General features: G+C 59.7%; 3 protein-coding genes across 4 annotated transcripts; 2 read left to right on the top strand and 1 right to left on the bottom strand.

Moving 5' to 3' along the window:
* The first annotated feature begins 161 nt into the window (after nt 1-161).
* Nucleotides 162-6,585, top strand: LOC102576938 (cytochrome P450 2C19). Its single transcript, XM_006268429.4, has 9 exons — nt 162-1,332; nt 2,223-2,385; nt 2,677-2,826; nt 3,659-3,819; nt 4,174-4,350; nt 4,467-4,608; nt 4,737-4,924; nt 6,011-6,152; nt 6,282-6,585. The coding sequence occupies exons 1-9, from the start codon at nt 1,156-1,158 to the stop codon at nt 6,461-6,463; spliced, it is 1,482 nt and encodes a 493-aa protein (XP_006268491.2). The 5' UTR covers nt 162-1,155; the 3' UTR covers nt 6,464-6,585.
* A 3,150-nt stretch (nt 6,586-9,735) lies between these two features.
* On the top strand, nt 9,736-16,005 carry LOC102574395 (cytochrome P450 2F3). The gene is made up of 9 exons (XM_014597842.3): nt 9,736-10,459; nt 10,551-10,713; nt 11,678-11,827; nt 11,967-12,127; nt 14,006-14,182; nt 14,918-15,059; nt 15,172-15,359; nt 15,481-15,622; nt 15,758-16,005. Exons 1-9 carry the CDS (start codon nt 9,962-9,964, stop codon nt 15,937-15,939), a joined length of 1,803 nt encoding a protein of 600 aa, XP_014453328.2. The 5' UTR covers nt 9,736-9,961; the 3' UTR covers nt 15,940-16,005.
* Nucleotides 16,006-18,981: 2,976 nt separating this feature from the next.
* LOC102565609 (cytochrome P450 2F3) lies at nt 18,982-27,787 on the bottom strand. 2 transcript variants are annotated; one of them, XM_006268465.4, is made up of 9 exons: nt 23,861-27,787; nt 23,172-23,334; nt 22,886-23,035; nt 22,582-22,742; nt 21,672-21,848; nt 20,553-20,694; nt 20,263-20,450; nt 19,553-19,694; nt 18,982-19,378 (listed from the first exon to the last, which is right to left on the bottom strand). In XM_006268465.4, the coding sequence occupies exons 1-9, from the start codon at nt 24,044-24,046 to the stop codon at nt 19,197-19,199; spliced, it is 1,491 nt and encodes a 496-aa protein (XP_006268527.2). In that variant the 5' UTR covers nt 24,047-27,787; the 3' UTR covers nt 18,982-19,196. The 2 variants fall into 2 exon arrangements, with proteins under 2 accessions (XP_006268527.2, XP_059574751.1); XM_059718768.1 differs by lacking the exon at nt 23,861-27,787 and having other exon boundaries at nt 23,172-23,647.
* Nucleotides 27,788-27,852: the final 65 nt, after the last annotated feature.

The raw sequence follows: 27,852 nt of genomic DNA on the forward strand, positions 1-27,852 counted from the left end.
TCCAGTTCTGGGCACCGCACTTCAAGAGGGATGTGGACAACATTGAGGGGGTCCAGAGGAGGGCCACCCGCATGATCCGGGGACAGCAGGGCAGACCCTACAACAAGAGGTTACGGGACCTGAACCTGTTCAGCCTTCACAAGAGAAGGCTGAGGGGGGACCTGGTGACTGTCTATAAACTCACTAGGGGGGACCAGAAGGGTTTGGGGGAGACCTTGTTTCCCCCAGCGCCCCCCAGGATAACAAGGAATAACGGCCACAAGTTGTTGGAGAGCAGGTTTAGATTAGACATCCGTAGGAACTACTTCACAGTCAGGGTGGCTAGGATCTGGAAACAACTTCCAAGGGAAGTGGTGCTGGCTCCTACCCTGGGGGGCTTTAAGAAGCGGCTTGTTGCCTACCTGGCTGGGGTCACTTGAGCCCAGTTTTCTTCCTGCCCAGGCACAGTGGAGTCCTGCACCAGGTCAATGCCCCATGGGTCTGTGGCTTCCTCGGGGCCTGGGGACATGAGCTGGAACACTGTCCATGCTGGGTATGTGTGTCCTGGACACAGGCTTCTCAAACCCCTTCTCGCGGGGGAAGCGAAGCTGGGCAGAAAGGAGGCATTTGGTTGCTCTTCCAAAAAGGGTTCCTGTCAGGCCCATGGCTGCACCAAGCCTTGTCCACATTGCCAGGCCTCCCTCAAGGTCCACACGACTGGTGTGAGCAGTGGCAAAAGAGGCAGAAAGCACCTTCCAGGGGCTGCCGTTGCTCCCCCAGCAGAGACGAGGAGCTGCTGTGGACGCATGGAGCTGGAGGGCAGGAGGCTCCATGTCATGCCAGCTCCTCCCCGAGAGTATGTGATGAAGCTGAAACAAAGGCTAGCCTGTTCTCATCAGCCACAGCTGGGAGCACAGAGGCCCGTTATAGTGGCTGCCCAGGAGCCCAAGTGGGAGACGAGCCTCCCGGGCTCCAGCCCTGGAGTGGGAGAGGCGATGAATGCTCCCGACCTTAGCCAATACCCTTCCAGAGGTTTATATAAGAACTAGTTAAACACTAACTTCTGTGGCAGTGCTAGGACCTCATTGGCAGGTGTCTGCACCCCTCTATTTAGTGGGATATAAAGCCCAGTCCCGGCTGGGCAGCAGGAAGCACACCATCCCTTCAGGGCTTGCCATGGAGCTGCTTGGAGCCAGCACAGCTGTCCTGGCCTTCTGCGTCACCTGCCTCTTGGTCCTGGCCTGGAGGAAACCCCCTCTGGAAAGGCGGTCCCCACCTGGACCCATGCCCTTGCCCATTCTTGGAAACCTGCTGCAGCTCAAAGTCAAGGATGCAAGAAAGACCCTCCGCAAGGTCAGTGGTCTTTCTTGCAAGCCAGGGGTTGGGGTGGTCTGGGCCGGGGGCTGGGATTGCTTCCACGGTCCCACCACCCTGCACTTTGGATCAGCATGGGGCAGCTACTCCAGAGTGCTGGTGCCAGTAGCAGGGGCACTTCTGGGTTCAATCCCAGTCCAAAGTGCATCTGTTTTTAAACAGGGCTTGTCTCAAGCCAGCCTCATTGCCCAGCTGGTGATAACCTAATGAGCAAAGGTACTTAATTACTGCAATCTTTCCATAGCGACTGGGCTGGCGTGGGATGTACCTTTCCCTGCTCACCCCATCTGTCTGCCAGCCAGGCTTTGCTGTTACTTATTAATGAGATATGCCCTGCTCCAGGCTCCAAACTCACATGCTCAAGCTGCAGCCCATCAGAAAACATGGGGGCAAGCATGGGGAGAGGTTTATAGGGCAGGAAGGATCAGTTGGTGGGCATGGGGTGGATGGATGTGTACAGAGGCAGAGGGTGGGGAAAGACCTGTGTATGTGGACCTTGGAAGAGGGCTGTGGGGGTAGGGGATGACCTGATAAAAAAGTGGGTGTATGGGATAGAGTGGGACCTAGATGTGGATGGATGGATGGATGGATGGATGGATGGATGGATGGATGGATGGATGGATGAGAGTATAGGAGATGGTTATCTAGCTAGCTAGAAGTAGATGGGGTTATCAGGATGAATAAGTGAGGTTTCTGTCTAATCTGACAGAAGCATACCTGGTGGGGTCTGTGTAAGGACCTGGGTGTGGATGGCTGGCTGGAGTGGAAGAGCAATGGGCAGACGGATTTGGAACGGTGGACAGGTCAAGTCATGGCTTGGGGCTGGGACCAGGGCCTGAGACGCATGGCGATGCCTTGCATCTACACAGATGAGCGAGCGCTACGGCCCGATCTTCACGGTGTTCTTCGGCTCAGACCGCGTGGTGGTGCTGTATGGTTACGACGTGGTGAAGGAAGTGCTGGTTGACCGTAGCGAGGAGTTCTTGGACCGAGGCAGCTTCCCCTCGGCAGACAAGACCAACAAGGGCCTCGGTATGGCCTGAGCATGGCTGGTACCCAGGCGCGTGCCACGAGGTTCCCTTGATGCCCATGTGGGACTTGTCTCTGTGGGAGAGAACGGGGCCACTGATGGGCTGGGGGTGGGCTTTCTCCATGGGCACGCCCCGCCTGGGAGGGACGAGGAGCGTCCTGAACAGCCGTGATGTAAGGCCCGGCTACCACCTGGCGTTCCAGGCTTGGGGCTTCTTCATGCTGCTTCTGCCCCCCCAGGGGCATCAGGACCTGAGAGCTGGCCTTCTTCCCTACTTATTCCCACCACTCCAGGCATCATCATGAGCAACGGGGAGCGGTGGAAGCAGATGCGCCGGTTCTCGCTCACCACCCTGCGCAACTTTGGCATGGGCAAGAAGAGCATTGAGGAGCGGATCCAGGAGGAGGCCCAGTTCCTGCTGGAGGAGCTGCGGGCCAAGGACGGTGGGTGTTTGAGGCAGGGGCTGATGGCGGCTTCACCTCCCCAGCACCATGTCCCCATCTCTGTTGCTGTGGGTGACAGCCCTGGCTGCCCCGTGGAAGCACAGGCATGTCTTTGCGGTGTCCCCGAGTGGAGGGAGGGGTCTGGGGTCCCCCTTTTCTGCCTTGCCATAGTCTGAGTTAGGTGGCATCTGCAGCCCCCCTGGCCACCCACTGCCTTGTTATTTATAGGCTTCAATGGGGACTTCAAGGTGGAGCAGAGGTGCAGGACCCACCCTGAGGACTGAGAGCCTCATGGCATGGATGGATGGATGCATGGATGGGTTTTCCTGTGGAGGGATGGATGGACAGAGAGAGAGAGAGAGAGAGAGAGAGAGAGAGAGATATTAATGGATATGGATTGGATGTAAAGGCAGAACCACAGAGATGGAGGGAGAGATAAAAGGATGGATGGGTAGGTGTGTGGGTGGGTGTTCCCGTGGATGGATGTGCAGAAAGAGAGAGAAGCATTAATAGACATATAGACCAGACAGACAGACAGAAATAAAGAGATGGGTGGATGGATGGATGGATGGATGGATGGATGGATGGACAGAAACACAGAGGTGGGTGGAGGGACGATTCGGTGGCGGTATGAAGGTGGGACATGTAGGTAGCTGCATGTGGAGATGGATGGCCAGAAGGATGGGCAGACAAGCTGGCGGTGGGGTGGAATGGGTGCATCTGGGGCCAGAGAGGCAGCGCCACCTGACGATGGGGACACACAGGCACGGGGTGCGTGGGCTGGGAGGGTGGCTCAGCGGACCAGGGCAGACCATGGCTGGTCCCACCGCAGGGCATCCCTTCGACCCCACCGTCCCCTTCAGTTGTGCCACGGCCAATGTCATCTGCCACATCCTGTTCGGGGAGCGTTTCGACTACCAGGACAGCCAGTATCGGCACGTCCTGCGAGTGCTCAGCGATAGCTTCCGGCTTGAGAGCTCCGTCGCTGGCCAGGTAAAGGCCTCCTGCCGCTGGGCATGTCCCTTCACTGCTCCCTGCCTTGTTTTCCTCCTCTGAGATATGGGGCCAGCAACCCCTGGCCGGGGGAGGGGGTTGTTGCAAGAGCCAGTGACTGATGTTTGGTCAGCTCTCAGTGACATGGGCCAGGCGTCAATCCCTATCGTGGCTAGACTGGTCTCTCTCCCATTGTGAGTTTCCCAGGTCCCTCCTTGTCCTGTCTCCAGCAGGTGCAAAAAGAGCCTCCAAGAGCAGTGGAGCTGCAGGGGCTGGGACCTTGGGTACACGGGCCGGGATACAGGTGGGCTCATCCCTGCCAGGGTCACATCCCCTCCTTGATCTCTCCTCCAGCTCTACAATGTCTTCCCCACCCTCATGGATCACCTCCCTGGGCCACACCAGACCTTCTTCCAGAACATCTCCACCATCCAGGGCTTCGTGGCCAGCAGAGTCCGGGCTCATGAGGACACTGTGGACCTCAACGCCCCCCGGGACTTCATCGACTCCTTCCTCCTCAAGATGGAGCAGGTGGGGCTGGTGATGGGGGCAGACCCTTGGAAAATCAGTTCACAACTGGCTTCCATGGGGTGCCAGCCCTGTGCTGTTGGTGAGGCTCCATGTCCATGCCCTGTTTCCACCCCCAGGAGAAGCAGAACCCCAAGACAGAGTTCACCAGGGAGAACCTGATGATGACCACCTACGACCTCTTCTTCGCCGGGACGGAGACCACCAGCACCAGCCTCCGCTACACCCTCATGGTGCTGCTCGAACATCCGGCCGTGGAAGGTGGGCTTGGGTCTGCTGGGGCGCAGAGCGGAGGGGTTGCTACGTCGCTTCCTCCCCGACTCCCGAGCCTCTGCCCCCTGTGAGAGGGGCTGGATGCAGCGCCTCTGACCCCCTCGATCCCTTGGCAGAGAAGATCCAGGAGGAGATCGACCGGGTGATCGGGCGGGAACGCGGTCCCACCATCAAGGACCGGGCAGAGATGCCCTACATGGATGCCGTCATCCATGAGATGCAGCGCTACATTGACCTCCTCCCCTTGGGCGTACCCCGCATCCCCAGCTGTGACACCCACATCCATGGCTACCACATCCCCAAGGTACGTGGGGCTCCTCCCTCCGGGTGCCATGTGCGATATGAGGCCGTGGGGCAGCTGCGTCATTGCTACAGCATCTGTGCCCAGCCAGCTGCCTGGGCACCTCTGCTTCTAAGTTGGGATTCACTTGCAAAACATCCGGGCAGGGGCTGGGCCATTCCCCAGCCGACGTTTGGATTGAGACTTTTGCTTGGGATTCATAGATTATATTCATAGCTTCCTAGGTTATAGGGCTAGAAGGGACCTCGCAAGATCATCGGGTCCAGCCCCCGCACCAAGCAGGAAAGATAACTGGGGGTCAAGTGACCCCAGGAAGGTGACCATCCAGTCTCCTCTTGAAGATTTCCAGGGGAGGCGATTGCACTACCCATGGAGGGAGCTTATTCCACAGTCTGGACACCCCAACTGTGAAGAAGTTTTTCCTAATGTTGAGCCTGAAATGGTCTTTGTGGCCATTTCTCCTGGTTTTTCCCAAGGGTGCCCTGGTGAATAGTCGTTCACCGAGCCCCTGATGTACTGCCCTGGTGTAGCGGCAAGCTGCTACCAAGTCCCCTCTCAGCCTTCTCTTCTTCAGGCTGAAGAGTCCAGGTCCCTCATCCTTTCCTCATATGGCTTGCCATGCAAGTCTCTGATCATACGAGTGACTCTTCTCTGGACTCTCTCAAGCTTTACCAAGTCCTTGTTGAAGTGTGGTGCCCAGAACTGGATGCAGTACTCCAGCTGTGGCCTGACCAGTGCAGCGTAGAGCAGATCACCTCCTTGGTTTTGCTGGAGATGCATCGAGTGACGCATGCCAGGGTATTGTTAGCCCGGCTGGCTCCAGCATCTCACGGCTGGCTCACGTTCATTGGAGCTCACGTTCATGATCGCTGGAATTGCTGATGGTTAAAGCTGTATCACTGGGGGGCAGGGGGAGGTGTGCGTGGTATGCAAATGAGTACAATAATAGCTCATTTGGGAAGCTAATCAAATGTTTTCAGCTATGCATTCCCAGTCAGACGGCCTGGATCAGTCTCCATTCCCTGCCGGCGCCCACCGTGGGCTATCCGGTCCCCCTGATCTCACCGGTGTGGTTGCTCCTCCCCACAGGGCTGCACGGTCTACCCCATGCTGAGCTCTGTGCTCCGTGACCCCAAGCATTTCAAGAACCCGGAGGTGTTCGACCCTGAGCACTTCCTGGATGACAAAGGGGCTGTCAAGAAAAACGAAGCCTTCATGGCCTTCTCAGCAGGTAGGACCCAAGCGGAGGAGCCTCCAGGGGATCTGGGGGAGGGTTAGGCGAGGTACCCAGGGTGGCACTGAGAGTGTGCGGCAGAGCTGGGGTTCGCTCTGTGCCCTGACCGTAGCCTTGTGCCCCCAGGGAAGCGGATGTGCATCGGCGAGAGCCTGGCCCGCATGCAGCTCTTTCTGTTCCTGACGGCCATCTTGCAGAACTTCCACCTGCAGCACGCACCAGGCGTCAGCCAGCTCGACCTCACCCCTGACGTCAGCGGTTTTGGCAACATCCCGCGCCCCTTCCTACTGCGCCTGGCCCCCCGCTAGCCGGCCCTCTGGCCACGGCAGCCCTGGCAAAGGCACAGTGGTGAGACTCGTGCTGTGCTGGCCTGCTGGGGGGTGGGACAAGGGGCTCAAGGGGCTGGAAGTCTTCTGCTGTATCTATGGGAGGGTGGGTGTGCATGGGGGTGGGTGGGGTAGGGCATGGGGGGTGCCGGGGTGCGTATACATGCAGGTGGGTGGCTGGCTGTGCGTAGAAGGGATGCAATGGATGTTTGAGGAGAGAGGCATGGAGGGAGGGGAGACAGGTGGCTGGGCCTGGAGAAGGGGCTCTCTGGACCGCTGTCATCAAGCCCAAAGACCCAGAGGACAGAAGGATGCTGATGAGGAGCCAGGGTGAAGAGGCCAATCCAGGCCCCAGACCCCGAGTGCAGGAAAAGTGAGCGCAGTGGCAGCCAGTCCAGGAGAGACATGGCAAAGAGCTAAAGGAGAAGCCTGAAATGCCAGCCCAGTGGTGTCCCTGCTCTGGTCAGCCCAGCTCACAGGACACAGCCCCCCGAGCAGCGAGGCTCTGTGGGGAGGCGGATCACAGCCGGTCATGGCACTGATGCCATAAAGATCAACGTTGGGGAGGCAACAGCTCTGATGTCATAAGAAGCTGAGTCGGAGGGGCACTGATGTCACGAGGAGCTAGACTGGAGGAAGTAACAGCTCTGATGTCATAAGAAGCCGGGTCAGGGAAGATTAATGGCGCTGACGTCATAAGAAGCTGAGCCGGGGAGGTAACACCAGTGATGCCCAGCTCCCTACCGCAGGTGTCTGGGCTCCCTGTGACGGTGAACCCTGGAAGATACAAATGACCACAGCCATAGGCCCCGGGGCCTCTCCCCTTCCTGTCTTCGCACACAGGCAGCCAGCCTACGAGTTCTGCTGGGCACCCCCGTTGAGCTCCATCTTGACGAGACCCGGCTGCCCGAGCACTCAAGCACCCAGGCTTCGGGGGCTTTGACCTGACGTGGCTCAGTCAGGAAGTGACCGTGCCTCATGCTCACACCCAGCACCTCCCCCCCAGCTGCACTTTGCTCCATTGGGCCAGTGGTGCTGGGCCAAGAAGAGGCCGGGGGCCTCCGCCAAGCAGGGGCAGCCCCTGGGAGTTTGCATTTCTGACCTGGGTTTGGGATAGACCAAGGAGCTTTCTTGCAGGCAGCGGGTGCAAGGGGAAGGGGCTCATCTCATTGATAAAGCAAAGACTGTCCACTAAAGCCCTGGTTCGCAGGACCCCGTGGCCCGTGCCTTTGTTTTTCCCTCGTGTTTCCGTCCTGGGGGCCATAGACGCATCCAACAGGGCAGATGCATCTCAGCAGATGGGACTGGCCCTCCACAGACCCCCTTCATCAGCGGCTGGGCAAGACAGATATGCGCCCCAGCGAGCTGGCAGCCTCAGCCAGATTCCAGGGCATGGAGCCAGTGGGCAGCGGCTCCAGGAGGGGAGCTGCTGTGCAAAGGTACCTGGTTACTCAGTAATGAGCTCCAGCTGCTGCGGCCTTGGCCCGCCTGCCCTGCCCCTTCCCGAGCCCAGCGCTGTGGTTCATGGCCATGGGGTGCTTCAGGGGCAAGGGGGCTCCTTCCACTTCAGCAGCCCGGGGCCTGGTTCTGTCATCCACATGTGGAGGCTTCAAGGCCCTTGCTCTCTCCTATTGCCCAGTGCAGAGAGGGCTGCTCTGGCTCAGGCTTTGATCGGCCAGAGCCCACTCCAGCTGCACCCCGATACCAGCTCTGGAGCTGCATTCCCAGGGAGCCCCCCCTGTCTGGAACAGGCCTGAGCCCACCCCTCACATTGCTATAGACCTGGCGGATGCCTGTCCCTAGGTCTCCCAGAGCTCCTCTGAGCTTCCTGGGCTGACTTCCATCATCCCTATTAATACCCCCGCTGCATTCCCACTTGAAGCACTCGTGTCCACCTCCCCCTGCCCTCACCAGTGGTCATCCCGGGGGCCAGGACAGGATGAGGGGAGCTGGAGAGGGCTGGGCAGGTCAAGGGGCCATCTTGGCTGGGTGCTGGAGGTTCAGGACCACGGAGAGCACCCAGCGGCCTCCCTGCTGCTTGGACTGGGCGCCCCACTTGGCCCCCGGACGCCTGCCCCATGCTGCCCCTAGGGCCCGGGCAATCAGGCGCTTCGTGCCCTAGCTCATTCCTTACCTTGGCTCATTAAAACACAGCTGACGTGTGCCACCAGCTCCACACCCCTGGCACGGAGCAGAGCTGTGAGCCGACCTCCTGGGCTCCTTACCCGGTGCTGCCCCTGCTCTGGGCATGTTCCCAGCCCCATCTTGTGGGCCCCGAGCTCATGAAACAGCATGGGGGTGGGGGATAATTGCATGGGATTGCATTGTGGGCAGGGCATAGTCCTTGGGGCAGAGATACCCAGGCCTTGCTGTTGGCACCATCGTTGAGGGTCCCTGCAGGGGAGCTAGTATCTCTGTTGAGTTGCTGTGGGTGCCCGGGGTGCCAGGGCATGGGCTGGTTTATCATTAACCAATGACAAGGGCAATCAATGCCTGGCATTGCCCCCCCCCACCTTGCCTGACCTGTGGCCACCAACACAGCACATACTGGGAGGTGAATGACCCCACCCCCTTCCAAGGCCATGACCTCACAGGCACAGAGATGATATCATTGCCTGGGCAGCTATTGCCAAAAGCCTGGATCTCCCCCACTATGGCCTCCAGGCTGGGGAAGGAATCGCTGCTCCCTGGGGCCCCGGGCTCTGCTATGGGCTGAGGGTGCTGGTTCTCTCAGGGACGCCTGGATTAACCTGGTGAGACTCTCTCAACATGCAGCAGAGGCAGTTGCTTTGAAGGGGCCAAGGCTATGCAGAGAACAAGGCTGCGAGGATCCTTGGAGTCACCTTGTCCAGACTCCTGCCCCCCACAACATCCTGGACCCCCGCCCCCCCCCACATACCTGCACCGCAGCCTTGGACATGTGCCCCTTCCTTTTGCCCCCATCCTCTCCTCCCATGTTTCCAGGCCAGCATCCTGGAGCTGTGGTCGCCCCCGTCCGTGCCTTGGCTGTGCTAAATGGCCAAGAGAAAGTCCCTGGGGATCAATTCCTGGCTGGCTCTTCCCAGAGCAAGGGGTCACGGCATGAAATGAGCAGGCCGGCAGTTTAATGCCAACACCAGGATGAACATTTCCCCCCCTGCATGGGATGAAAGGGGGGAGCTTGTGGGGGACACAGGGGGGAGCAGAGAGTCCAGACAGATCCACCTGGGGTCTGGGGCCATGCTTGGGAGAAAGGGGCATCGGGGGCGGTGGGGCGCAGGAGTGCGGGGCATGGTCTTGGGGTCACAACATCCTGGACCCTCGATGGCTGTGAGGGGGAGAGGAATGGGGGTAAACCCTGCTCGGACCCCATCGCTCTTCCATCCAGCGGCGCTCTCTGGGACACGGCACCGGGCAGGATGGACCCCAGGTCTGACCCAGCACACGGCTGCTATTATGTTCCTGTGCACCAAGCGGGCTGGACATTTGGAGGGGGCCTGAATGCATTTCATCTGGGAAGGTTTGGTGCTGATGGGTGACGTCTCCCCTCACCGCCTGGCTCAGCCCAGGCCCTGGCACATGGGCACCGGGGGCTTCTCAAGGTGGTCACCGGTGCCTTGTGGCATCCTGGACCTGAGGCGCTACCCACAAGCCCCTGAGCCAGAGGGCTTGGCTCTGGCTTTGCTTCCCCTCCTGCCTGCACAGGGCCCCGTGGTGATTGCACAGCTGTCACGCGACCTGATGGTTATCAGCACGGCCCTGGTGCTATATAGACGGGCTCAGTGGGACGGCTCCAGCTCCAGCTCCAGCTCCAGCTCCAGGATGGATTTCAGTGGGACCTCGAGCATCATCCTGCTGATGTTTGTCTCCTGCCTGCTGCTCTTCTCCTCCTGGAAGAAGAGGCGATGGAGCCATCTGCCCCCCGGACCTCCCCCGATCCCCTTCCTCGGCAACATGCTGCAGGTGGATGTCAAGGACCTGATCCCGTCCCTCCGGAAGGTGAGCAGGGCCTGAAGGGGCTGCACTGGGCCCTGGGGGGCATGCCCCCGCTGCCCTGGGTTAACCCCATGCCCTCCTGCTGCCTCCACAGCTTAGTGAGACGTACGGCCCCATGTACACCTTCCACCTGGGCTCCCGGCCCTGCATCGTGCTCTCGGGCTACCAGGCACTGAAGGAAGCCCTGATTGACAAGGCCGAGGTGTTCAGTGGCCGCGGGGACTTCCCAGCTGTGCAGATGTGGAGCAACGGAAATGGTGAGGCTGTGCATGGACACGTATGCGTGCACAACACACACACACACACAAGCACACGTGTGTGGACACACATGCACATGCAACCACACAGACATGCACAAACAGGCACACAGACATGCACATGCTAGCGCGCACACGCACATACCAACACACAGACCCACATACATATACACAGACACACATGCAACCACACATACGTGCACACATATGCACATGCAAGCATACAGACACACACCCAGATGTGCTAGCGTGCACGCACACACACACACTAACACAGAGACACACATGCAAGTACACACATGTGCGCACATACATGCACAGTCAAGCATGCACACACATATGCAAGCACACAGACACAAGTTCACACATGTACATGCACATGCAAGCAAAGACACATGCATGCACATAATTGCATGCACGTGTGCACGCACACACACATGCACATACAGGCATGCACGCCTGGCTGACTTGTTTTACCACGCTGGCTGTTTAAAGTGTCCCAGCTCCGGGGTTTTTGCAGAGCCAGGCTCCAGCCCGGCAGCGTGAAGCAGGTCTCGCTGCAGCCAGGCTTCCTCTTCAGGGAATAAATGTGATCCAGGGCTCGGGGGGCAGGAGGGAAGTCAGGAGCTTGGTTCCCCTCTCAGGGACAGGGAGTGAGGCCTGGCGGGCATTGGAGTGGAGGGGGCTGGGCATGCTGGATTCCTGGGTTCTCTTCCTAGGGGAGGGGAGTGGGGGTCTAGTGGCCAGAGCCACAGTGCCCACGAGGACGGTACCAGACCAGGGAGCACCGAGCTGGTCTGAAATCTACCCCCACCCTATGATGGAGCTGCCAGACCAGACCTGGAGCCACGGGGGGCAGCGACCTGGCCACTAGGGCAAGGCTGCATGTGTGCAGGTGGCCATGGGGGCAGAGGACATGCTCCAGCCCCCTCCACCCTGGTCTCACGTGCATCCCATGTGCCAGGCATCGTGTACGGCACCGGCGAGCGCTGGCGCCAGCTCCGGCGCTTCGCCATCACCACCTTCAAAAACTTCGGCATGGGCAAGCGCAGCATCGAGGAGCGCATCAAGGAGGAGGCCCAGATCCTTGTTGCAGAGTTGCGTAAGACCAACGGTGGGTACGGGGCAGAGAGCCCCCGGGGCCCCCCAGTCTGGGCTCCTCCAGGCTGGGGGCCGGACCTGAGCACTGAGGTCAGCCCCAGGCAACTTGGCAGTGGAGGTTGTTAATGCCCCCCTCTCCCTGCCCCTCTCAGGCCAGCCCTTCGACCCCACATTCTTCCTGAGCTGCGCAGGCTCCAACATCATCTGCACCTTGGTCTTCGGCGACCGCTTCGAGTACACGGACCACCAGTTCCTCACCCTCATGGGCCTCATCAACAGCAACTGGAAGCTGATGAGCTCTACCTGGGGGCAGGTGAGCCGGGGGGGGGGCACAGACCCCCCCAGCATGGCACAGGGTACCCTCCATAGGTACCAACTCTGGAAATCCTCCCCCCACGCACACAGGGAGACACCAATGCCCCGGCGCTGCCTCCCTGCTCAGCCCTGCCAGGCTCAGCAAGAGGTGAAGGGCTTGCAGAGGTAGCAAGCTGCTCCACATGAGAGGTCATGATTTAGCTTATGTCATTCACTGCATTTAATGACCCCAGTGACTCCCTGATGGCTGAAGGGGGGGTCAAAGAAATCTCCCTGGGGTGGAAGCATTTGCTGTGTGCGAGGAACAGTATCACCCCGGTTCTTAGATGGGCAAAAACTTTGAGTTCAAATCCGAGGCAAATCCAAAGGCAGCTCTGGAGTCAGGCGAGGCAGAGGCCAGCAAAGGGTCTGCAGAGGTGGCCAACTGCTCTGTGCTGAAGGTCACAGTTGAGTTCGTCTCATTCACTGATCTTAATTAACCCAGGAGGTTTTTAATTGCAACATTTCCTTCTAGTTTGATTTTATGCAAGCTCCCAAAATGGACACTGGTGCGGGGTGATCTAGGCATCACCATGCCTGTGCTCTGCTATGGGGGTTATCCAGGCTGCTGGGCTTTGCTGGTTGCCGCCACCTTTCTGCTACAGGGGTCGGGGGGGGGGGTGTTAAACCTCCCTCAGAGGCACTGGGTGCAGGCTGGGGATGGGGTCTGGGCTGTGCCAATGCTCAGGGACGCAGGGTCCTGGCTAAAGGGTCTTGCCCCTCTGCCCAGGCTCAGACTGATGCTGCACTGGGGGCATTCTCATCTGATGTGAATTGCCATGTTCCCTTCTAGTCTGATTTAATAGAGCCCCAAAATCTGGAAAAGCTACATGCAAGCTGCGGGGTGTAGTAGATACACTGAAGGACGGGGCTAGGATTCAGAGTGACATGGACAAATCGGAGGATTGGGCCAAAATAAATCTCATGAGGTTCAACAAGGACAAGAGCAAAGTCCTGCACTTAGGATGGAGCAATGCCCTGCACCGGTGCAGGCTGGGGGTGACGGGCTGGGCAGCAGCTCTGCAGAAAAGGACCTGGGAGGACAGGGGACAAGAAGCTGGATATGAGCCAGCAGTGTGCCCTTGTTGGCTAACAGCATCCTGGGCTGCATTGGAGGAGCGGTGCCAGCAGGTCGAGGGCAGTGATTCTTCCCCTCTATTCAGCACTGGGGAGGCCACATCTGGAGTCCTGTGTCCAGCTGTGGCCCCCACTACAGAAAGGATGTGGTCAAGTTGAAGAGAGTCCAGTGGAGGGCAATGAAAATGATTCAGGGGCTGGGGGACAGGACTTGAGGCTGAGGGAACTGGGCTGATTTAGTCTGGAGAAAACTAGGGGAGGGATTGAATAGCAGCCTTCAACTCCCTGCAGGGGGGCAGCAAAGGATGGAGCTGGACTGGTCTCAGCGGGGGCAGATGACAGGACAAGGAGCAATGGGCTCAAGTTGCAGCAAGGGAAGTTGAGGCTGGATATCAGGAAAAACTTTGGCATGAGGAGGGTAGCAAAGCACTGGAACAGGTTACCCAGAGAGGTGGTGGACTCTCCGTCCTTGGAGGTTTTGAAGACCCGGGTAGACAAAGCCTCGGCTGGGATGATGTAGTTGGGGCTGGTCCTGCTTGGAGCAGGGGGTTGCACTAGGTGTGACCTCCGGAGCTCCCTGCCCACCCCCGTTGTCTATGAGTCTATGAAACGTGTCTTTGAACCCAGCGTTTTAGCTGATCGAACACATCCAGGTGGTTGTTTGGGCCCAGACCAAAGAGGACTTGTCTTTCCAGGTCCCTGAGCCACTGCCCCACGGTCCCTCCCAGCCCATCCTCACTCTCACTGCTGTCATTCCCAGCTGCTCTTCACCTTCCCCAAGATCATGCGCCACGTCCCCGGGCCCCACAGGCAGATCTACAAGAACTACCTGAAGCTGGCGGAGTTTGTCGGGGAGCGGCTGCGGCTCAACAAGGAGACGCTGGATCCCAACAACCCGCGGGACTTCATCGACTGCTTCCTCATCAAACTGGAGCAGGTGAGCCTCCCGCTAATTACCCAGAGTGCAGCCCTGGGCCGCAGCAGCAGTAGTAGGTTGGTGCCCTCCTCAGCTGAGACCTCAAGGGGATGTCCAAGTGCGTGGAAAATCTGGGGATCTTTCCCTTCTGTGCTCAGCCCAAAACGATGGGGGGGGGGGCACGGGGGACACCAGTTCCCTGAATTTTTGAGATGGAAAGCAGACAGAAAAATCCATGATCATGCCTACTGCAGATCCCTTGTTCCAGATGGGATTGGCCAAGCCAGTGGCCACGCGTGTACACACATGGGCATGCATGCACACGTGCGTACATGGGTGCACACATGTACCAGCACACAGATGCACACACATGCTTGTACATGCATATGCAGACATGCATTTACATGCATACACATGCATGCATGCGTGCACACACGCACATATGCTTACATGCACGCACACACCTGCACAAACATGCATGCATATATTTACACATGCACACATATGTACACATGCACACACAGATGCACGCACATGTATGCACACACATGCACATGCATGTGCATACACACATGCACATGCATGTGCGTGCACACACATGCATGCATATATCTACACATGCGCATTTGTACACACGGCTGCATGTATATGCATACACATGCACGTATGCATACATGCACTCATCCACACGCATGCACATATATGCACACACATGCACAAGCACACGTCATGGCCCTGACCATCTGGGCATTCCAGGAAAAGAACAACCCCGACACGCACTTCACCGAGGAGACCATGTCCAAGACCACGGTGAACCTGTTCTTCGCCGGCACCGAGACCGTCAGCTCCACCCTGAAGTACGGGCTGCGGATCCTGCTCCGGCACCCCGAGGTGGAAGGTGGGTGTGGGGCGAGCCCTGGCGGCCACGTGCCCAGGGGCAGGGAGGGTGGGTGGGCGCGGAGCCCCCCAGATGGGAGCTGACCGCCTCAGCCCTGCTGCTGCGCCCGCAGAGAAGCTGCACGAGGAGATCGACCGGGTCATTGGCCCCAACCGCAGCCCCTGCATGGAGGACCGGGCCCGCATGCCCTACACGGACGCCGTCATCCATGAGATCCAGCGCTTCGCCGACATCGTGCCCATGGGCGTGCCCCACACCGTCACCCGTGACATCGAGTTTCGGGGCTACCACATCCCCAAGGTGGGGCTTGGCAACCCGGGGGCCGCTCTAGCTTGCAGTCCTGGCCCCACCCCTTCTCTCTACCCCGCCTCCTCTACCTGACCCCCAGCCCTGGCACTGACCCCCGCTGCCCCCCTCCCAGGACATGAACATCATCCCCCTGCTCTGCACGTCCCAGTTCGACCCCAGCCAGTTCAAGAACCCCAACACCTTCGACCCCGGGCACTTTTTGGACAAGAACGGGCGGTTCAAGAAGAACGACGCTTTCATGGCCTTCTCCGCAGGTACGGCTGAGCGGGGGGAGCCGGTGGGATGGTGGGTCCTCTTCTCTGCTGGAAGAATGGGGGTGGGAGCAGGCGACGGGGCCAGGGGTCTGCTCCCGGCGGTGGTCTCCTGCCAACCCGGGCCCTCTCTCGCAGGGAAGCGGGTGTGCCTGGGCGAGGGCCTGGCCGTCATGGAGCTCTTCATCTTCCTCACCTCCATCCTCCAGAGCTTCAATCTCAAGCCGCTGATGGACTCCCGGGACATCGACATCACCCCCGAGTCCAGCGGCTTGGGCAACATCCCCCGGCCCTACCAGTTCTGCCTCCTTCCCCGCTGAGCAGACCCGGTCCCTCCTCCACCTGCCCCGACCCTGGTGCTGATCCAATAAATCTCATTGTTTGTACCCGCCCACATCCAGACCCGTGATGTTCGCGTGGAGCAGACTCAAGTCAAGACCCACCACCGTGGGCCTGTGATGGAGAGGTCTGGGGCCTGGGTAGGGAGACTGCCTGTCCCTATTGGCATAGATTCATGATTCATAGATTCATAGATGCTAGGGTCGGAAGGGACCTCAATAGATCATCGAGTCCGACCCCCTGCATAGGCAGGAAAGAGTGCTGGGTCTAGATGACCCCAGCTAGATACTCGTCTAACCTCCTCTTGAAGACCCCCAGGGTAGGGGAGAGCACCACCTCCCTTGGGAGCCCGTTCCACACCTTGGCCACTCGAACTGTGAAGAAGTTCTTCCTAATGTCCAGTCTAAATCTGCTCTCTGCTAGCTTGTGGCCATTGTTTCTTGTAACCCCCGGGGGCGCCTTGGTGAATAAATACTCACCAATTCCCTTCTGTGCCCCCGGGATGAACTTATAGGCAGCCACAAGGTCACCTCTCAACCTTCTCTTGCGGAGGCTGAAAAGGTCCAGGTTCTCTAGTCTCTCCTCGTAGGGCTTGGTCTGCAGGCCCTTAACCATACGAGTTGCCCTTCTCTGGACCCTCTCCAGGTTATCTGCATCCCTCTTGAAGTGCGGCGCCCAGAATTGCACGCAGTACTCCAACTGCGGTCTGACCAGTGCCCGATAGAGGGGAAGTATCACCTCCCTGGACCTATTCGTCATGCATCTGCTGATGCACAATAAAGTGCTGTTAGCTTTTCTGATGGCTTCATCACACTGCCGGCTCGGAGTCCACTAGGACTCCGAGATCCCTTTCTGCTTCCGTGCCACCCAGCAGGTCATTCCCTAGGCTGTAGGTGTGCTGGACATTTTTCCTCCCTAGGTGCAGCACTTTGCATTTCTCCTTGTTGAACTGCATCCTGTTGTTTTCTGCCCACTTGTCCAACCTGTCCAGGTCTGCCTGCAGCTGTTCCCTGCCCTCCGGCGTGTCCACTTCTCCCCATAGCTTTGTGTCATCCGCAAACTTGGACAGAGTACATTTGACTCCCTCGTCCAAGTCGCTGATGAAGACGTTAAAGAGTATCGGTCCAAGGACCGAGCCCTGCGGGACCCCACTGCCCACACCCTTCCAGGTCGAGACCGACCCATCCACCACGACTCTCTGGGTGCGACCCTCTAGCCAATTCGCCACCCACCGGACTGTGCAGTCATCCAAGTCACAGCCTCTTAGCTTGTTCACCAGTATGGGGTGGGATACCGTATCGAAGACCTTCCTGAAGTCTAAGTATACGACATCCGCCCCTCCTCCTGCTTCCAGGCGTTTCATAACCTGGTCATACAAAGAAACTAGATTGGTCAGGCACGATCTGCCCGCCACAAACCCGTGCTGGTTTCCCCTCAGCATAATTTGTCCTGCCGGGCTCTCACAAATGTGAGCCTTGATAATTTTTTCAAAGACTTTGCCAAGGATGGAGGTGAGACTGACTGCCCTGTAGTTGCCCGGGTCCTCCTTCCTCCCCTTTCTGAAAATGGGGACCACGTTGGCCCTTTTCCAATCCTCCGGCATGGGATGGTCCCACGATGGGAACCTCAAGTCCCAGTCCCGGGCTGCAGGACTCCGGGACAGCATTTGTCCTGGATTCACAGCATCGTGCAGGGATCCATGGGAAGCGGCAGGTTCCCCTTTGCAGGCAGGCAGCATCTTGGGGCTGCGGGGCAGAGGATGCAGGGGTGCCACATGCATGCACGTGGCCAGGCAGCATGGAGAGCAGCTCCCTGCCCTGTACCCCCCGCCCCGCTCTGCTGCTCTGCTCCTGGCTCTCCCTGCCACCATGCTACCCATCCCCATCCCAATCTGCTGTGGCACGTCACCCCGGCCACTCCACAGCTGCCAGCCCTACACCCGGCTCCCAGGAGCATGGCGGGGTAACTGGAGGGAGGAGGGGTTGATCTGCTGGAGCTGCGAAGCAGAGGCATGGGGCAATGCCTCCTGCACCCGAGGGGAGGAGAAGGAGAGTGGAAACCATTGGCAAGCAGCATGGTGCGGCCGCCAGCTCGCTTAAATAACCCGTCGGCCCATTGTGCAGCTTGGACACGAGCCATGTGCATGGAGTGGGGCTGATGGCAGCGGCATTGGTAGGCATGGGACAGGGCGGGGTATACCCGAGGGCAGCTCCCAGACCTGGGGCACAGGAGATTCGGGTGCAGGGGATATTGGAGGAGGTGGGGAGAAGAGGTCTGCATTTGGCCCAGACTCTCCAGGAGCTTTAAAGCCACTTGCAGACGGCCCTAGTCTGCCTGAGACAGTGCCCAGGAAACCTATCGCCCAGCTCCACGCTGGCACTGAGCGATACCCCCAAAGCATCACCTCTCCAAAGGGGTCTCAGGCTCTGGGACCGCCTTGGAAAGGCCTTCACTCATCCCTGGGCTACGGAGATGTGGCAGAGTCTCCAGGCAGCCCCGTGGCAGGGCTGGGCTGGGAGAGGTGTTCGGACACCCCAGGGTGCCCTCAGCCGGTGCTGGGTTGCTCTGGGGACCCGCGGGTGCATGGCAACGGGTTTGATGTCTAAGTGGTTTGTCTTTGTTTCTTGCAGCAGGTCGAGGCATGTCCTCCCGTCTCCCCGAGGCAGAATCGCCGCGTCTCCCAGCCACAGCCATTGGTTGGGTAAATACAGCTGCGTTCCCAGGGCAGGGAGGGTCAGGCCCAGCCCTGCTAATCAGCTTAGGGTGGGATGAGGAGAAACTCGACGCCGAGCTGGGCTTCCCTGGCCCTGTTCCAGGGAGGAGGCGTTGTTTGAGCTGCCTCCTCCTGAAGACTGTCTCTCGGGGACAGCAACACCAGGTGCCCATGCTGCCAGGGCCCTGTGGTGCTCCTGAAGGCGTCGGGCCATGCCTACCACCCTCTTGCCAACGCTGCAGCTCCCCAAACCCCGTCATGCACCCAGCCCCAAGGCCTCCCCATGAGGCACAGAGCCCTGCTTTCCACGACCAACAGCTTTGTGTTTTATTTGCTCTCCAGCCCACTGGGCTGCCAAGGCAATCCCGGGACTCCGGGAGCCCGGGGCTTTAGCAGGGGAGAAAGGCAAGATGCCACCAAGGAGTCTGGTGAACCGGGGGTGCTGTGTCCGGCGCGGCCGAGACCTCACCGTGCGCTGGGGCTGCTGGCTGCCCGGGGGGTGGGGGTGCAAGGTGCTGCGGCCGGCTAGCGGGGCACGGCGCAGCACTTGTAAGGCGGCGGCAGGTTCCCCAGGCCGCTCACCTGGGGCGTAAGGTCGATCTGCTCCGGGTGGCAGAGGGGCTTGAAGACGAAGCGCTGCAGGAGGGTGGTGAAGAAGAGGAAGAGCTCCATGCGCGCCAGAGCTTCCCCCAGGCAGATGCGCTTCCCTGCGGGGAGGAGGGGGGGGACACGGACATGGCTGTGGCAACGTGCGGCATAGCCGAGAGCCACCTTGGGGCTGCTCTACCATCTGCCCCAGCCCAGGCTCCAGTGCTCATGACAAAGCCAGGCCAGGGTGTGGGATGGGAGCCGGCCCCCCACGACCCTCGCGCTGTGCTCACCTGCGGAGAAGGCCATGAAGGCGTCGTGCCTCTGGAAGCCCCCGCGCTCGTCCAGGAAGTGGCTGGGGTCGAAGGCGCCCGGGTTCCTGAACTGGGTGGGGTCCTTGAGCACGGTGCCCAGCACCGGCATCACATTGGTGCCCTGGGGAGGGGGTGGAGGACCACGGGTCATTCATCTGTCTTCAACGGGTTGGTCCATCTCTTCTTCCAAACATCTACTATCCACCCTTTCCATCCATCCATCCATCCATCCATCCATCCATCCATCCATCCATCCAGATGGTCTGTCCATCTGCCCATTCATCTACCTGTCCATCTGTCCATCCATCAATCTATCCACCCACCCATCAGTCTTCCAAGCTATGTAGTCCTCCAGAGACACCTCATGAGGGTCCATCCATCTCATCCATCCATCTCTCTCTCTCCCTCCCATCCCCCCATCATGTCTCCATCCTTCTGTTCATCCTTCCGTTCCCTTCACCCCATCCATCTTCACATCCCAGGGTCTCCCAAGCCACTTCTTTGTCCATCTGTCTGTTCATTCATCCATTTGCCCACCAATTTATTACTTCCATGGCTGTTAGAACATCTGTCCACCTCTGCGTCCACATCTTCTCCCCCCACCCCACTCCTAAGAGCCAGCCTGGGGGAGAGGCATTAAAAAACCCATCTGTCTCATCCCATGTGGGGCCGGCAGGGAATCCCAGTACCTTTGGAAGCAGGTATCCCTGGAAGACGGTGTCACATGTCACCGCGTGGGGGATCCCCAAGGGGATGATGTCAGAGAAGCGCTGGATCTCATGGATGACAGCGTCAGTGTAGGGCATGCAGCTCCGGTCCTCAACGCTCGGCCTGCGGTCTTGCCCGATCACCCGATCGATCTCCTCGTGGACTTTGGCTACCGAGAAACAAGCAAAGGGGAAGGTGGTTTGTGCCATGCCGGAGGTGGGGGAGGGGCACGATCCTGGCTGGGGTTTGCCTGCCACGCCACTCGGCTCACCCTGGATCTCCGGGTACTTCATGAGGATGAGGAGGCCGTAGCGCAGCGTGGTGCTGGTGGACTCGGTGCCCGCGAAGAACAGGTTGTGGGTTGTCATCACCAGTGTCTCCATGTGGAAGTGGCTCTGGGGGTCCTGCTTCTCCTGCGGGGAGAGGGAAGCTGGCTGAGCCCCAGCGCTGCGGCGAGAGGTCCCTGTCTGGGGTTCAGCAGCTCTGCTAGTGCCCTGGGACAGTCTACGGAGGAGCGGTGGAGGGCCAGGACACTTGGGTTCCCGCCCCGGCTGCAGGAAAGGAGCAGAGGCCGGTGAAAGCAAGTGATGGGCTGGCGGGGAGTCTTTGTTTCTGCAAGGGGGCTGGCCCATGGTGCCAGCGGGCAGGACTCCTGGGCTCCCCCACCCACCTGGGAGTGGGGGCACAGGGGCTTTGCAGCTTCAAGGCGCTGAACTCAGGACTGACTCTCCCTCCAGACAGGTGCAGCCGAGCACCCGTGCACCCGGGCTCCCATCATCCCGCTGGCGCCAGTCCCAGGAGCTGCCATCCCAGGTGTTGCTAGACATGTTCCACCCACGCCCTCCCAGCAGGCGCCGCATGCCCTAAGGGAGGCACAGATGGGGGGAAACTGAGGCACGGGGCAGCCCGCTCCCAACCCCACACTGGGGCTTCGGCAGCCAGGGCCCCGGGGCCAGAGAAGCGAGGTGCCCAGGGTGCACCTGGCACGGGACCCTGGCCCCCTACTCCGAATACTTGGCTGGGAGGGTGATGCTAATTGCTGGGCTCCTTAAAAATTAAGCAAAGAGGCTCCTTGTCTAAATACTGATTAAATGCCTGTGGTTTTGGGCTACTGTTTACTGCCGACCTGAGGGAGATGCCAGCGCTGGCTGGAGACTCCTGTGATCAGTCCGGGGGGCACTGCCATTCCTGCCGGATCAGGGCTTGGTCCAGGCCGGGAAGTCCCCACCCAGACACCTGGGTCCCAGCAATACCAGTCTGCTAATACCAGACGAGCCTCCCTGCACTGGGGGAAGTGGGGGGCGCAGGCAGGGCCAGCTGGAACAGGTGCTCGGCCTTCCCGCGCAGGTCCCCCCCGTGCCGGGGTCTGGCCCGCCGCCCTGACCCTCACCTGCTCCATGCGCAGGAGGAAGCAGTCGATGAAGTCCTGGGGGAAGTTGGGGTCGAGGGCCAGGCGGTGCCGCTCCACCTGCTTGGCCACGAAGCGCCGCAGCTGCTCGAAGTTGGCAAAAATGCGGTTGTGCGGCCCCGGGAGCCAGCGCAGGAGCCCGGGGAAGAGGTTGTACAGCTGCACAGGAGGACACGGACATGCACAAACATGGACACACACATGCACACATGCGGGGAGTCGGGTCCACGGAGGGACTGGACCGCATCAAGACTGTGTGTGTGTGTGTGTGACAGAGAGAGACAGTGTGCAATGAACTTGACAAGGGTGTGTTTGTGTGTGTATGTGTGTGCATGCGAGAGAGAATGTGTGTGTGTATCCAATGAACTGGACAAAGTGTGTGTGTGTGTGTGTGTTTGCATATGTATATGTGTGTGTGTGTATGTGTGTCTGAGAGAGAGAGGGACAGTGTCCAATGAACTGGACAAAGGTGTGTTCGTGTGTGTATGTGTGTGTATGAGAGAGAGATGGACAATGTACGTGTGCAGTGAACTGGACAAAGTGTGTGTGTGTGTGTGTGTGTGTGCGCGCATGTGTATATATGTGTGAGAGAGAGTGTGCATTGAACTGGACAAGGTGTGCGTGTGTGTGTGTGTGTGTGTGTGTGTGTACAAGAAACCCATCATCAACATCGCACACGTCCATCCCACCCACCGCTCAGTGACATGCATGTGCATGTGCGTGTACCACCCACCAGCGTGTGCACCTGCCCGAGGACCCCTCCGGACCCCCGGCCCTCGTGCAAGCAGCCGCACATGGGCACTGCCGCCGGCTTCTCCGTGTGGGGCCCCCATGCCTTGAGCCCCCTTCCCGGAGCTCCAGGACCTGGCCCCCGGCCCCGCTCAGGCCCCACCTGGCCCCAGACGGAGCTGAGCAGGAGGAAGTTCTGGTTCATGACGCCGAGGAAGGCGAGGAAGCCGTGGTCCGTGTACTCGAAGCGCTCCCCGAACACCACGGAGCAGATGACGTTGGACACGGCGCAGCCCAGGAGGAAGGTGGGGTCGAAGGGTGCCGCTGGCGACAGGAAAGGGGGTCAGCAGGGGTGCTCACATGCCCGTTGCACCCCAGCAGGCAGTCAAGGGTCAAGGGTGACCTGTGCTACCCAGCCCACAGGGGACCCTGACCCATGCCCCCCCCCCCCGCCTCCCTGGCCTCACCTTGGGTGCCGTCGAGCTCCCCCACGAGGCACCGGGCCTCCTCCTGGATCGGCGCCTCCAGGCTGCGCTTGCCCATGCCAAAGCCGCGCAGCGTCTGCATGGCGAAGCGCCGCAGCACCCGCCACTTGTCCCCATTCGAGAAGGCGATGCCTGTCGGGTCAGGGGTCAAGGGTCAGGGTCACCCCACCTGTGCCATCGTGCCATCAGATGCCCCTTAGGGTCTCCCCTCTCCCCCACCCCCAGGGAAACTGAGGCACTGAGCAGGGCAGGGCGAGGACATGCTCACCGTTGCCCTGGGTGAAGCGGTACACGACGGGGAGGTCGCCGCGGCCGGCAAAGACCTCGGCTTGGTCCACCAGCGCCTCCTTCACGGTGCGGTAGCCGCACAGCACCACGATGGGCTGTGAGCCCAGGTGCACCATGAACACAGGGCCATAGCGCGCTGCCAGCTGCCAACAGACACTCAGTTTAGTGCGTGGTCGGCTGCTGACAGACACTCAGTTTAGCGCGCTGCCCATTGTCAACAGATGCCCACTTTAGTGCGTGGCCAGCTGCTGACAGACGCTCAGTTTAGCACGCTGCCAGTTGTCAACAGATGCCCAGTTTAGTGCGCGGCTGGCTGCTGACAGATGCCAGGCTTAGCACCAACAGATGCCTGTTTTAGTGTGTGGCCAGCTGCCGACAGACGCCTGGTTTAGCACGCGGCCAGTTGCCAAAGTACGTCCAGTTTAGCACGCAGTCTACTGCCAACAGACACCAGGCTTAGCGCTGACAGATGCCCAGTTTAGCGTGTGGCCAGTTGCCGACAGACGCTCGGTTTAGTGCACAGCTAGCAACCAAAAGCCGCTCGGTTTCGTGCATGGCCAGCTCCCAACACATGCCTGGCTTAGCACATGGCCAGCTGCTGACAGACGCAGGACTTAGCACACAGCCAACTAAGCCCCACCCCCCAGCCTGTGCTTGCACCTGCCTTACCGCCGTCAGCGACTGGATCATGTGCTTGGTGTCCAGCTGCAGCAGGTTTCCCAGTAGGGGCAATGGCCGGGGCCCGGGGGGCAGGCGCCTACCCCCGCTGCGCCCCCGCTGCGCCCCTGCCAGCAGCCAGGCCAGGCTGGTGAGGGCAAGGGCGAGCAAGAGGAGCGTGGCCGTGCTCAGTTCCATGACGGCTCAGCGGCAGGTGCCTGGCACGGCTGCCACGGCTTGGTGCCACCTGCCTTTAGGAGGCTGCAGGTGAAGAACGGGGCGGTACGGGACCCACACACCTGGTGGAAGAGGATGCCAAGGTCCACGCCTCCCACTCGCCTGGGTCCTTAATCCGTGTGCTTTTCCCAGGCCTGGCGGAGGCCCAGAGACAGGGAAGCTGAGCCCCTGTGCCAGGACGGGGGCTCTGGAGGGCGGTCCGGGCTCCGCCCTGGGTTTTGGGGCCAGTCCAGCTTGGCACAATGTGTTGTTCCCAGGGCAGGGGAGGCTCGACTAATCCCAGCTGCCAGTGTTGGGGCGGATGCGGGAGCAGAAGCAGGAGGGAGTGCCCGCTTTCTGTGGGCGGCCCCCCTCAGCCCCCGCCCCAGGGCAGCCGAAGGACACATCAGCAGCCCCCTCCCCGGCACACGGCCGACGTGGGAGCTGCCCTGGCATTGCACAGCCGCCAGCACCAGCCAGGATTGGGGCCCCGCTTGCACCCGGAGCAGCCCGGCCCCTCCAAGGGCTTCCCGGCGTCTCTTTGTGGCTAACGAACAAGCCTGGCTGCGGTGTTCAGACCGGTTCCGGGCTCTGGCCCGGGGTGCAGCTCCCTGCTGCTGAGATTACCCTGCCCTCGCTTGCCTCGGTTTTCCCATCTGTACAAGGGGCAATGGTGGCCTAGGCAGCCATGCCCAACCCCCACCCCCGCAAAATAAACCCCAGCACATGCACCCCTGGGGGAGTTATGAGCTGGTTTGGTCTCAGCCCACGCAGCTCCATGGGCGCAAAGGGGCATCCGGGCAAGGAGGGGGCACCCTGATGGGCCCGATCCGGATCCGCAGCTCCGGCTGTGCCATGTGCACAAGGCGCCCCCTGGTGGCCCTCATGTGTCCCAGCCTGCCCAGCTCACACGGCTGCTGGGGTTGGCACGGAGGCCCGCCCGCTCCTCCAGGCTAGTGCAGGCAGCGCCAAGCTCATGGGACTGGGAGGGGGCAATGCACCATAAAAAAATGGCTGCCGATGTCCATGCCACCCAGCTGCTCTGCAAGAGAGGACCCTCGGTACGGGATGGATGCCATCAGAGGCTTTTGGGAGGCACCGGGACAAGGCCTGGGTGGGCTCCAGGCTTTGAGCAAGGCCATGGAGAAGCTAACAAGGGTCCAGAGGCGGCAACAAAGATGCCCATGGGCTCAGAAAGTGCAGCCCAGGCGGGGAGGAGCGGAGCAGAGCAGCAGGTGGCACTGGGCTGGTTCAGACGGCGGAAAAGGCGCTGGAGGGGCCCTGGGAGCGGGCTGCAGGGATCCGAAGGGCAGTTGCAGCAAGGAGGGCAAGCGCCTGCGCTCCCCAGGGCAGAGAGGAGGACACGGAGCCATGGCTGGAAGAGGCAGCAAAATGAATTGATTTTGGAGATCATAGAAAATTCAGTTTGAGGGGCCCTTAGGTCACATCTATTCCAACCCCCTGCTCTTGCCCTCCGCTGGACTCTCTCCAACGTATCCACACCCTTTCTGTCGTGGGGAGCCCACAGCTGGACAAGGGACTCCAGATGTGGCCTCCCCAGTGCCCCATAGAGGGGAAGAATCACTGCCCTCAATCTGCTGGCAACGTTCCTACCGATGCAGCCCAGGATGCCGCAACAAGGGCACACTGCTGGCTCATATCCCTCTTATTGCCCACTGTCAGCCCCAGGTCCTTTTCTGCAGAGCTGCTGCCCAGCCCGTCACCCCCAGCCTGTCCCGGTGCATGGGACTGCTCTGTCCTAAACGCAGCACTTTGCACTTGTCCTTAATTGAACCTCAGTCATGAGATTCCTTTTGGTCGTCAAAGCCTCTGGATCCCAGCCCTGCCCTCCAGCGCATCTGCTACTCCCCCCAGCGCGGTGTCATCCGCGAAGGTGCTGAGTGTGCACTCACCCTGCTTTCCAGCCGAGGCTGATGTCATTTTCCTGGACTTTAGGAAGGCCTTTGACACAGTTTCGCACCCTGTCCTCGTTGGGAAGCTAGCAGACTGTGGAGTGGACGCCTACACGGTCAGGTGGGTGGCCAACTGGCTTAGGGACCGCACCAGAGTGGTGGTGGATGGTTTCTTCTCGGCCTGGAGGGAGGTGGGCAGTGGGGTCCCGCAGGGTTCGGTCCTCCAACAGATATTATCCAATATCTTCATCAGCGATTTGGACAAGGGCATGGAGAGCACCCTCTCCAAGTTCGCTGATGATACCAAGTTATGGGGCAAAGTTAGTACACAGGAGGGCAGGGAGCAGATTCAGGCTGACCTGGACAGGTTGGATCAATGGGCAGAGAGAAATAGGATGCAATTTAATAAAGATAAATATAAGGTACTCCACCTGGGAAGGAGGAACCCCCAGCACACCTATAGGTTGGGGAGTGTCCTTCTCAGTAGCTCGGAGGCAGAGAGGGATCTTGGAGTCATAATTGACTCCAAGATGAACATGAGCCGGCAGTGTAACGAGGCCATCAACAAGGCCAGTCACATCTTGAAGTGCATTAGCAGCTGCATGACTAATAGATCAAAGGAGGCGATGCTCCCCCTCTATGCGGCACTGGCCAGGCCGCAGTTGGAGTAGTGTGTCCAGCTCTGGGCGCCGCACTTCAAGAGAGATGCAGGGAATCTGGAGAGGGTCCAGAGGAGGCCACTCGCATGATGAGTGGCCTTCGTGATAGACCCTACGGGGGGAGGTTGAAAGACCTGATTCTCTTCAGCCTTCACAAGAGATGGCTGAGGGGACATCTTGTGGCCGCCTATAAATTTATTAGGGGAGGTCAACGGGGAATAGGGGAAGTGCTGTTTACTAGGGTGCCCCAGGGAGTGACTAGGAATAACAGGTGTAAACTAGTTGAGAGGGGATTTAGGTTAGATATTAGGAAGAAATTTTTCACAGTAAGGGTGGCCAGGATCTGAAATGGGCTCCCAAGAGAGGTGGTGCTTTCACCTAGCTTGGAGGTCTTCAAGAGGAGGATAGATAGTCACCTGGCTGGGGTCGTCTGACCTCGGTCCTCTTTCCTGCCAGGGGCAGGGGCTCAGACACGATGATCCATTTGGTCCCTTCTGACTCGACAATCTATGAATCTATGACACTGAACACAACTGCCTCCGGTCCCTCCACCTGATACAGAAACACTTCCTCCAGGGCAGAGCAGGGGTCCGCAGGGTGGACACCAGGCATCGGTGGGGGGACGCCCCGTCCATGTGTCAGGGGGGTTTTAAGCCCCCCCAGAGGTGCTACCTGCAGCTCAGGCTGGGGATGAGGACCGGACTATGCCAATGCAATCTGCAGGGTCCCGCACCTGTGCTCAGGCTCAGCCCCACATTGCACTGGGGCAGATGCTCAGCCTGGCACAGTCCCCTCTGTAGCGGGGGTGCAGCCTCGGCCTGGGGGCTCTTCAGCAATTACTGACAGGTCACAGCAGCACGACGTTGGCGGCTGCAGCCCCGCTGCTTTTCCTGCAGCAAACTCTGGCGTCAGATCCACTGTGTCAGGATCAACAGTATTTGATACACGCTGGATTAGTCCTGGCCGGTTTGCACAGGGCCGATCCTTCCTCCGGCCAGAGGCTAGACTGGATGCGACCTCTGAAGCTCCCTTCCATCCCCACGGCTGTAGGATTCAGCGATGCAGACAGGGCTTTAAATCAATACCCGATAACCACAACTCAAGGATAGGAACAGCCTCTAAAGGGCCAAGCAGGAGGAGCGGGCAAGTCACGAAAGGGAGAAAACAGCTAGGAAAGGAAGAGCGCTCGACCGAATGAAGCCGTGGTGTGACCCTG

This window comes from Alligator mississippiensis, chromosome 15, assembly GCF_030867095.1.
Source record: "Alligator mississippiensis isolate rAllMis1 chromosome 15, rAllMis1, whole genome shotgun sequence".
Lineage (NCBI taxonomy): Eukaryota > Metazoa > Chordata > Crocodylia > Alligatoridae > Alligator > Alligator mississippiensis.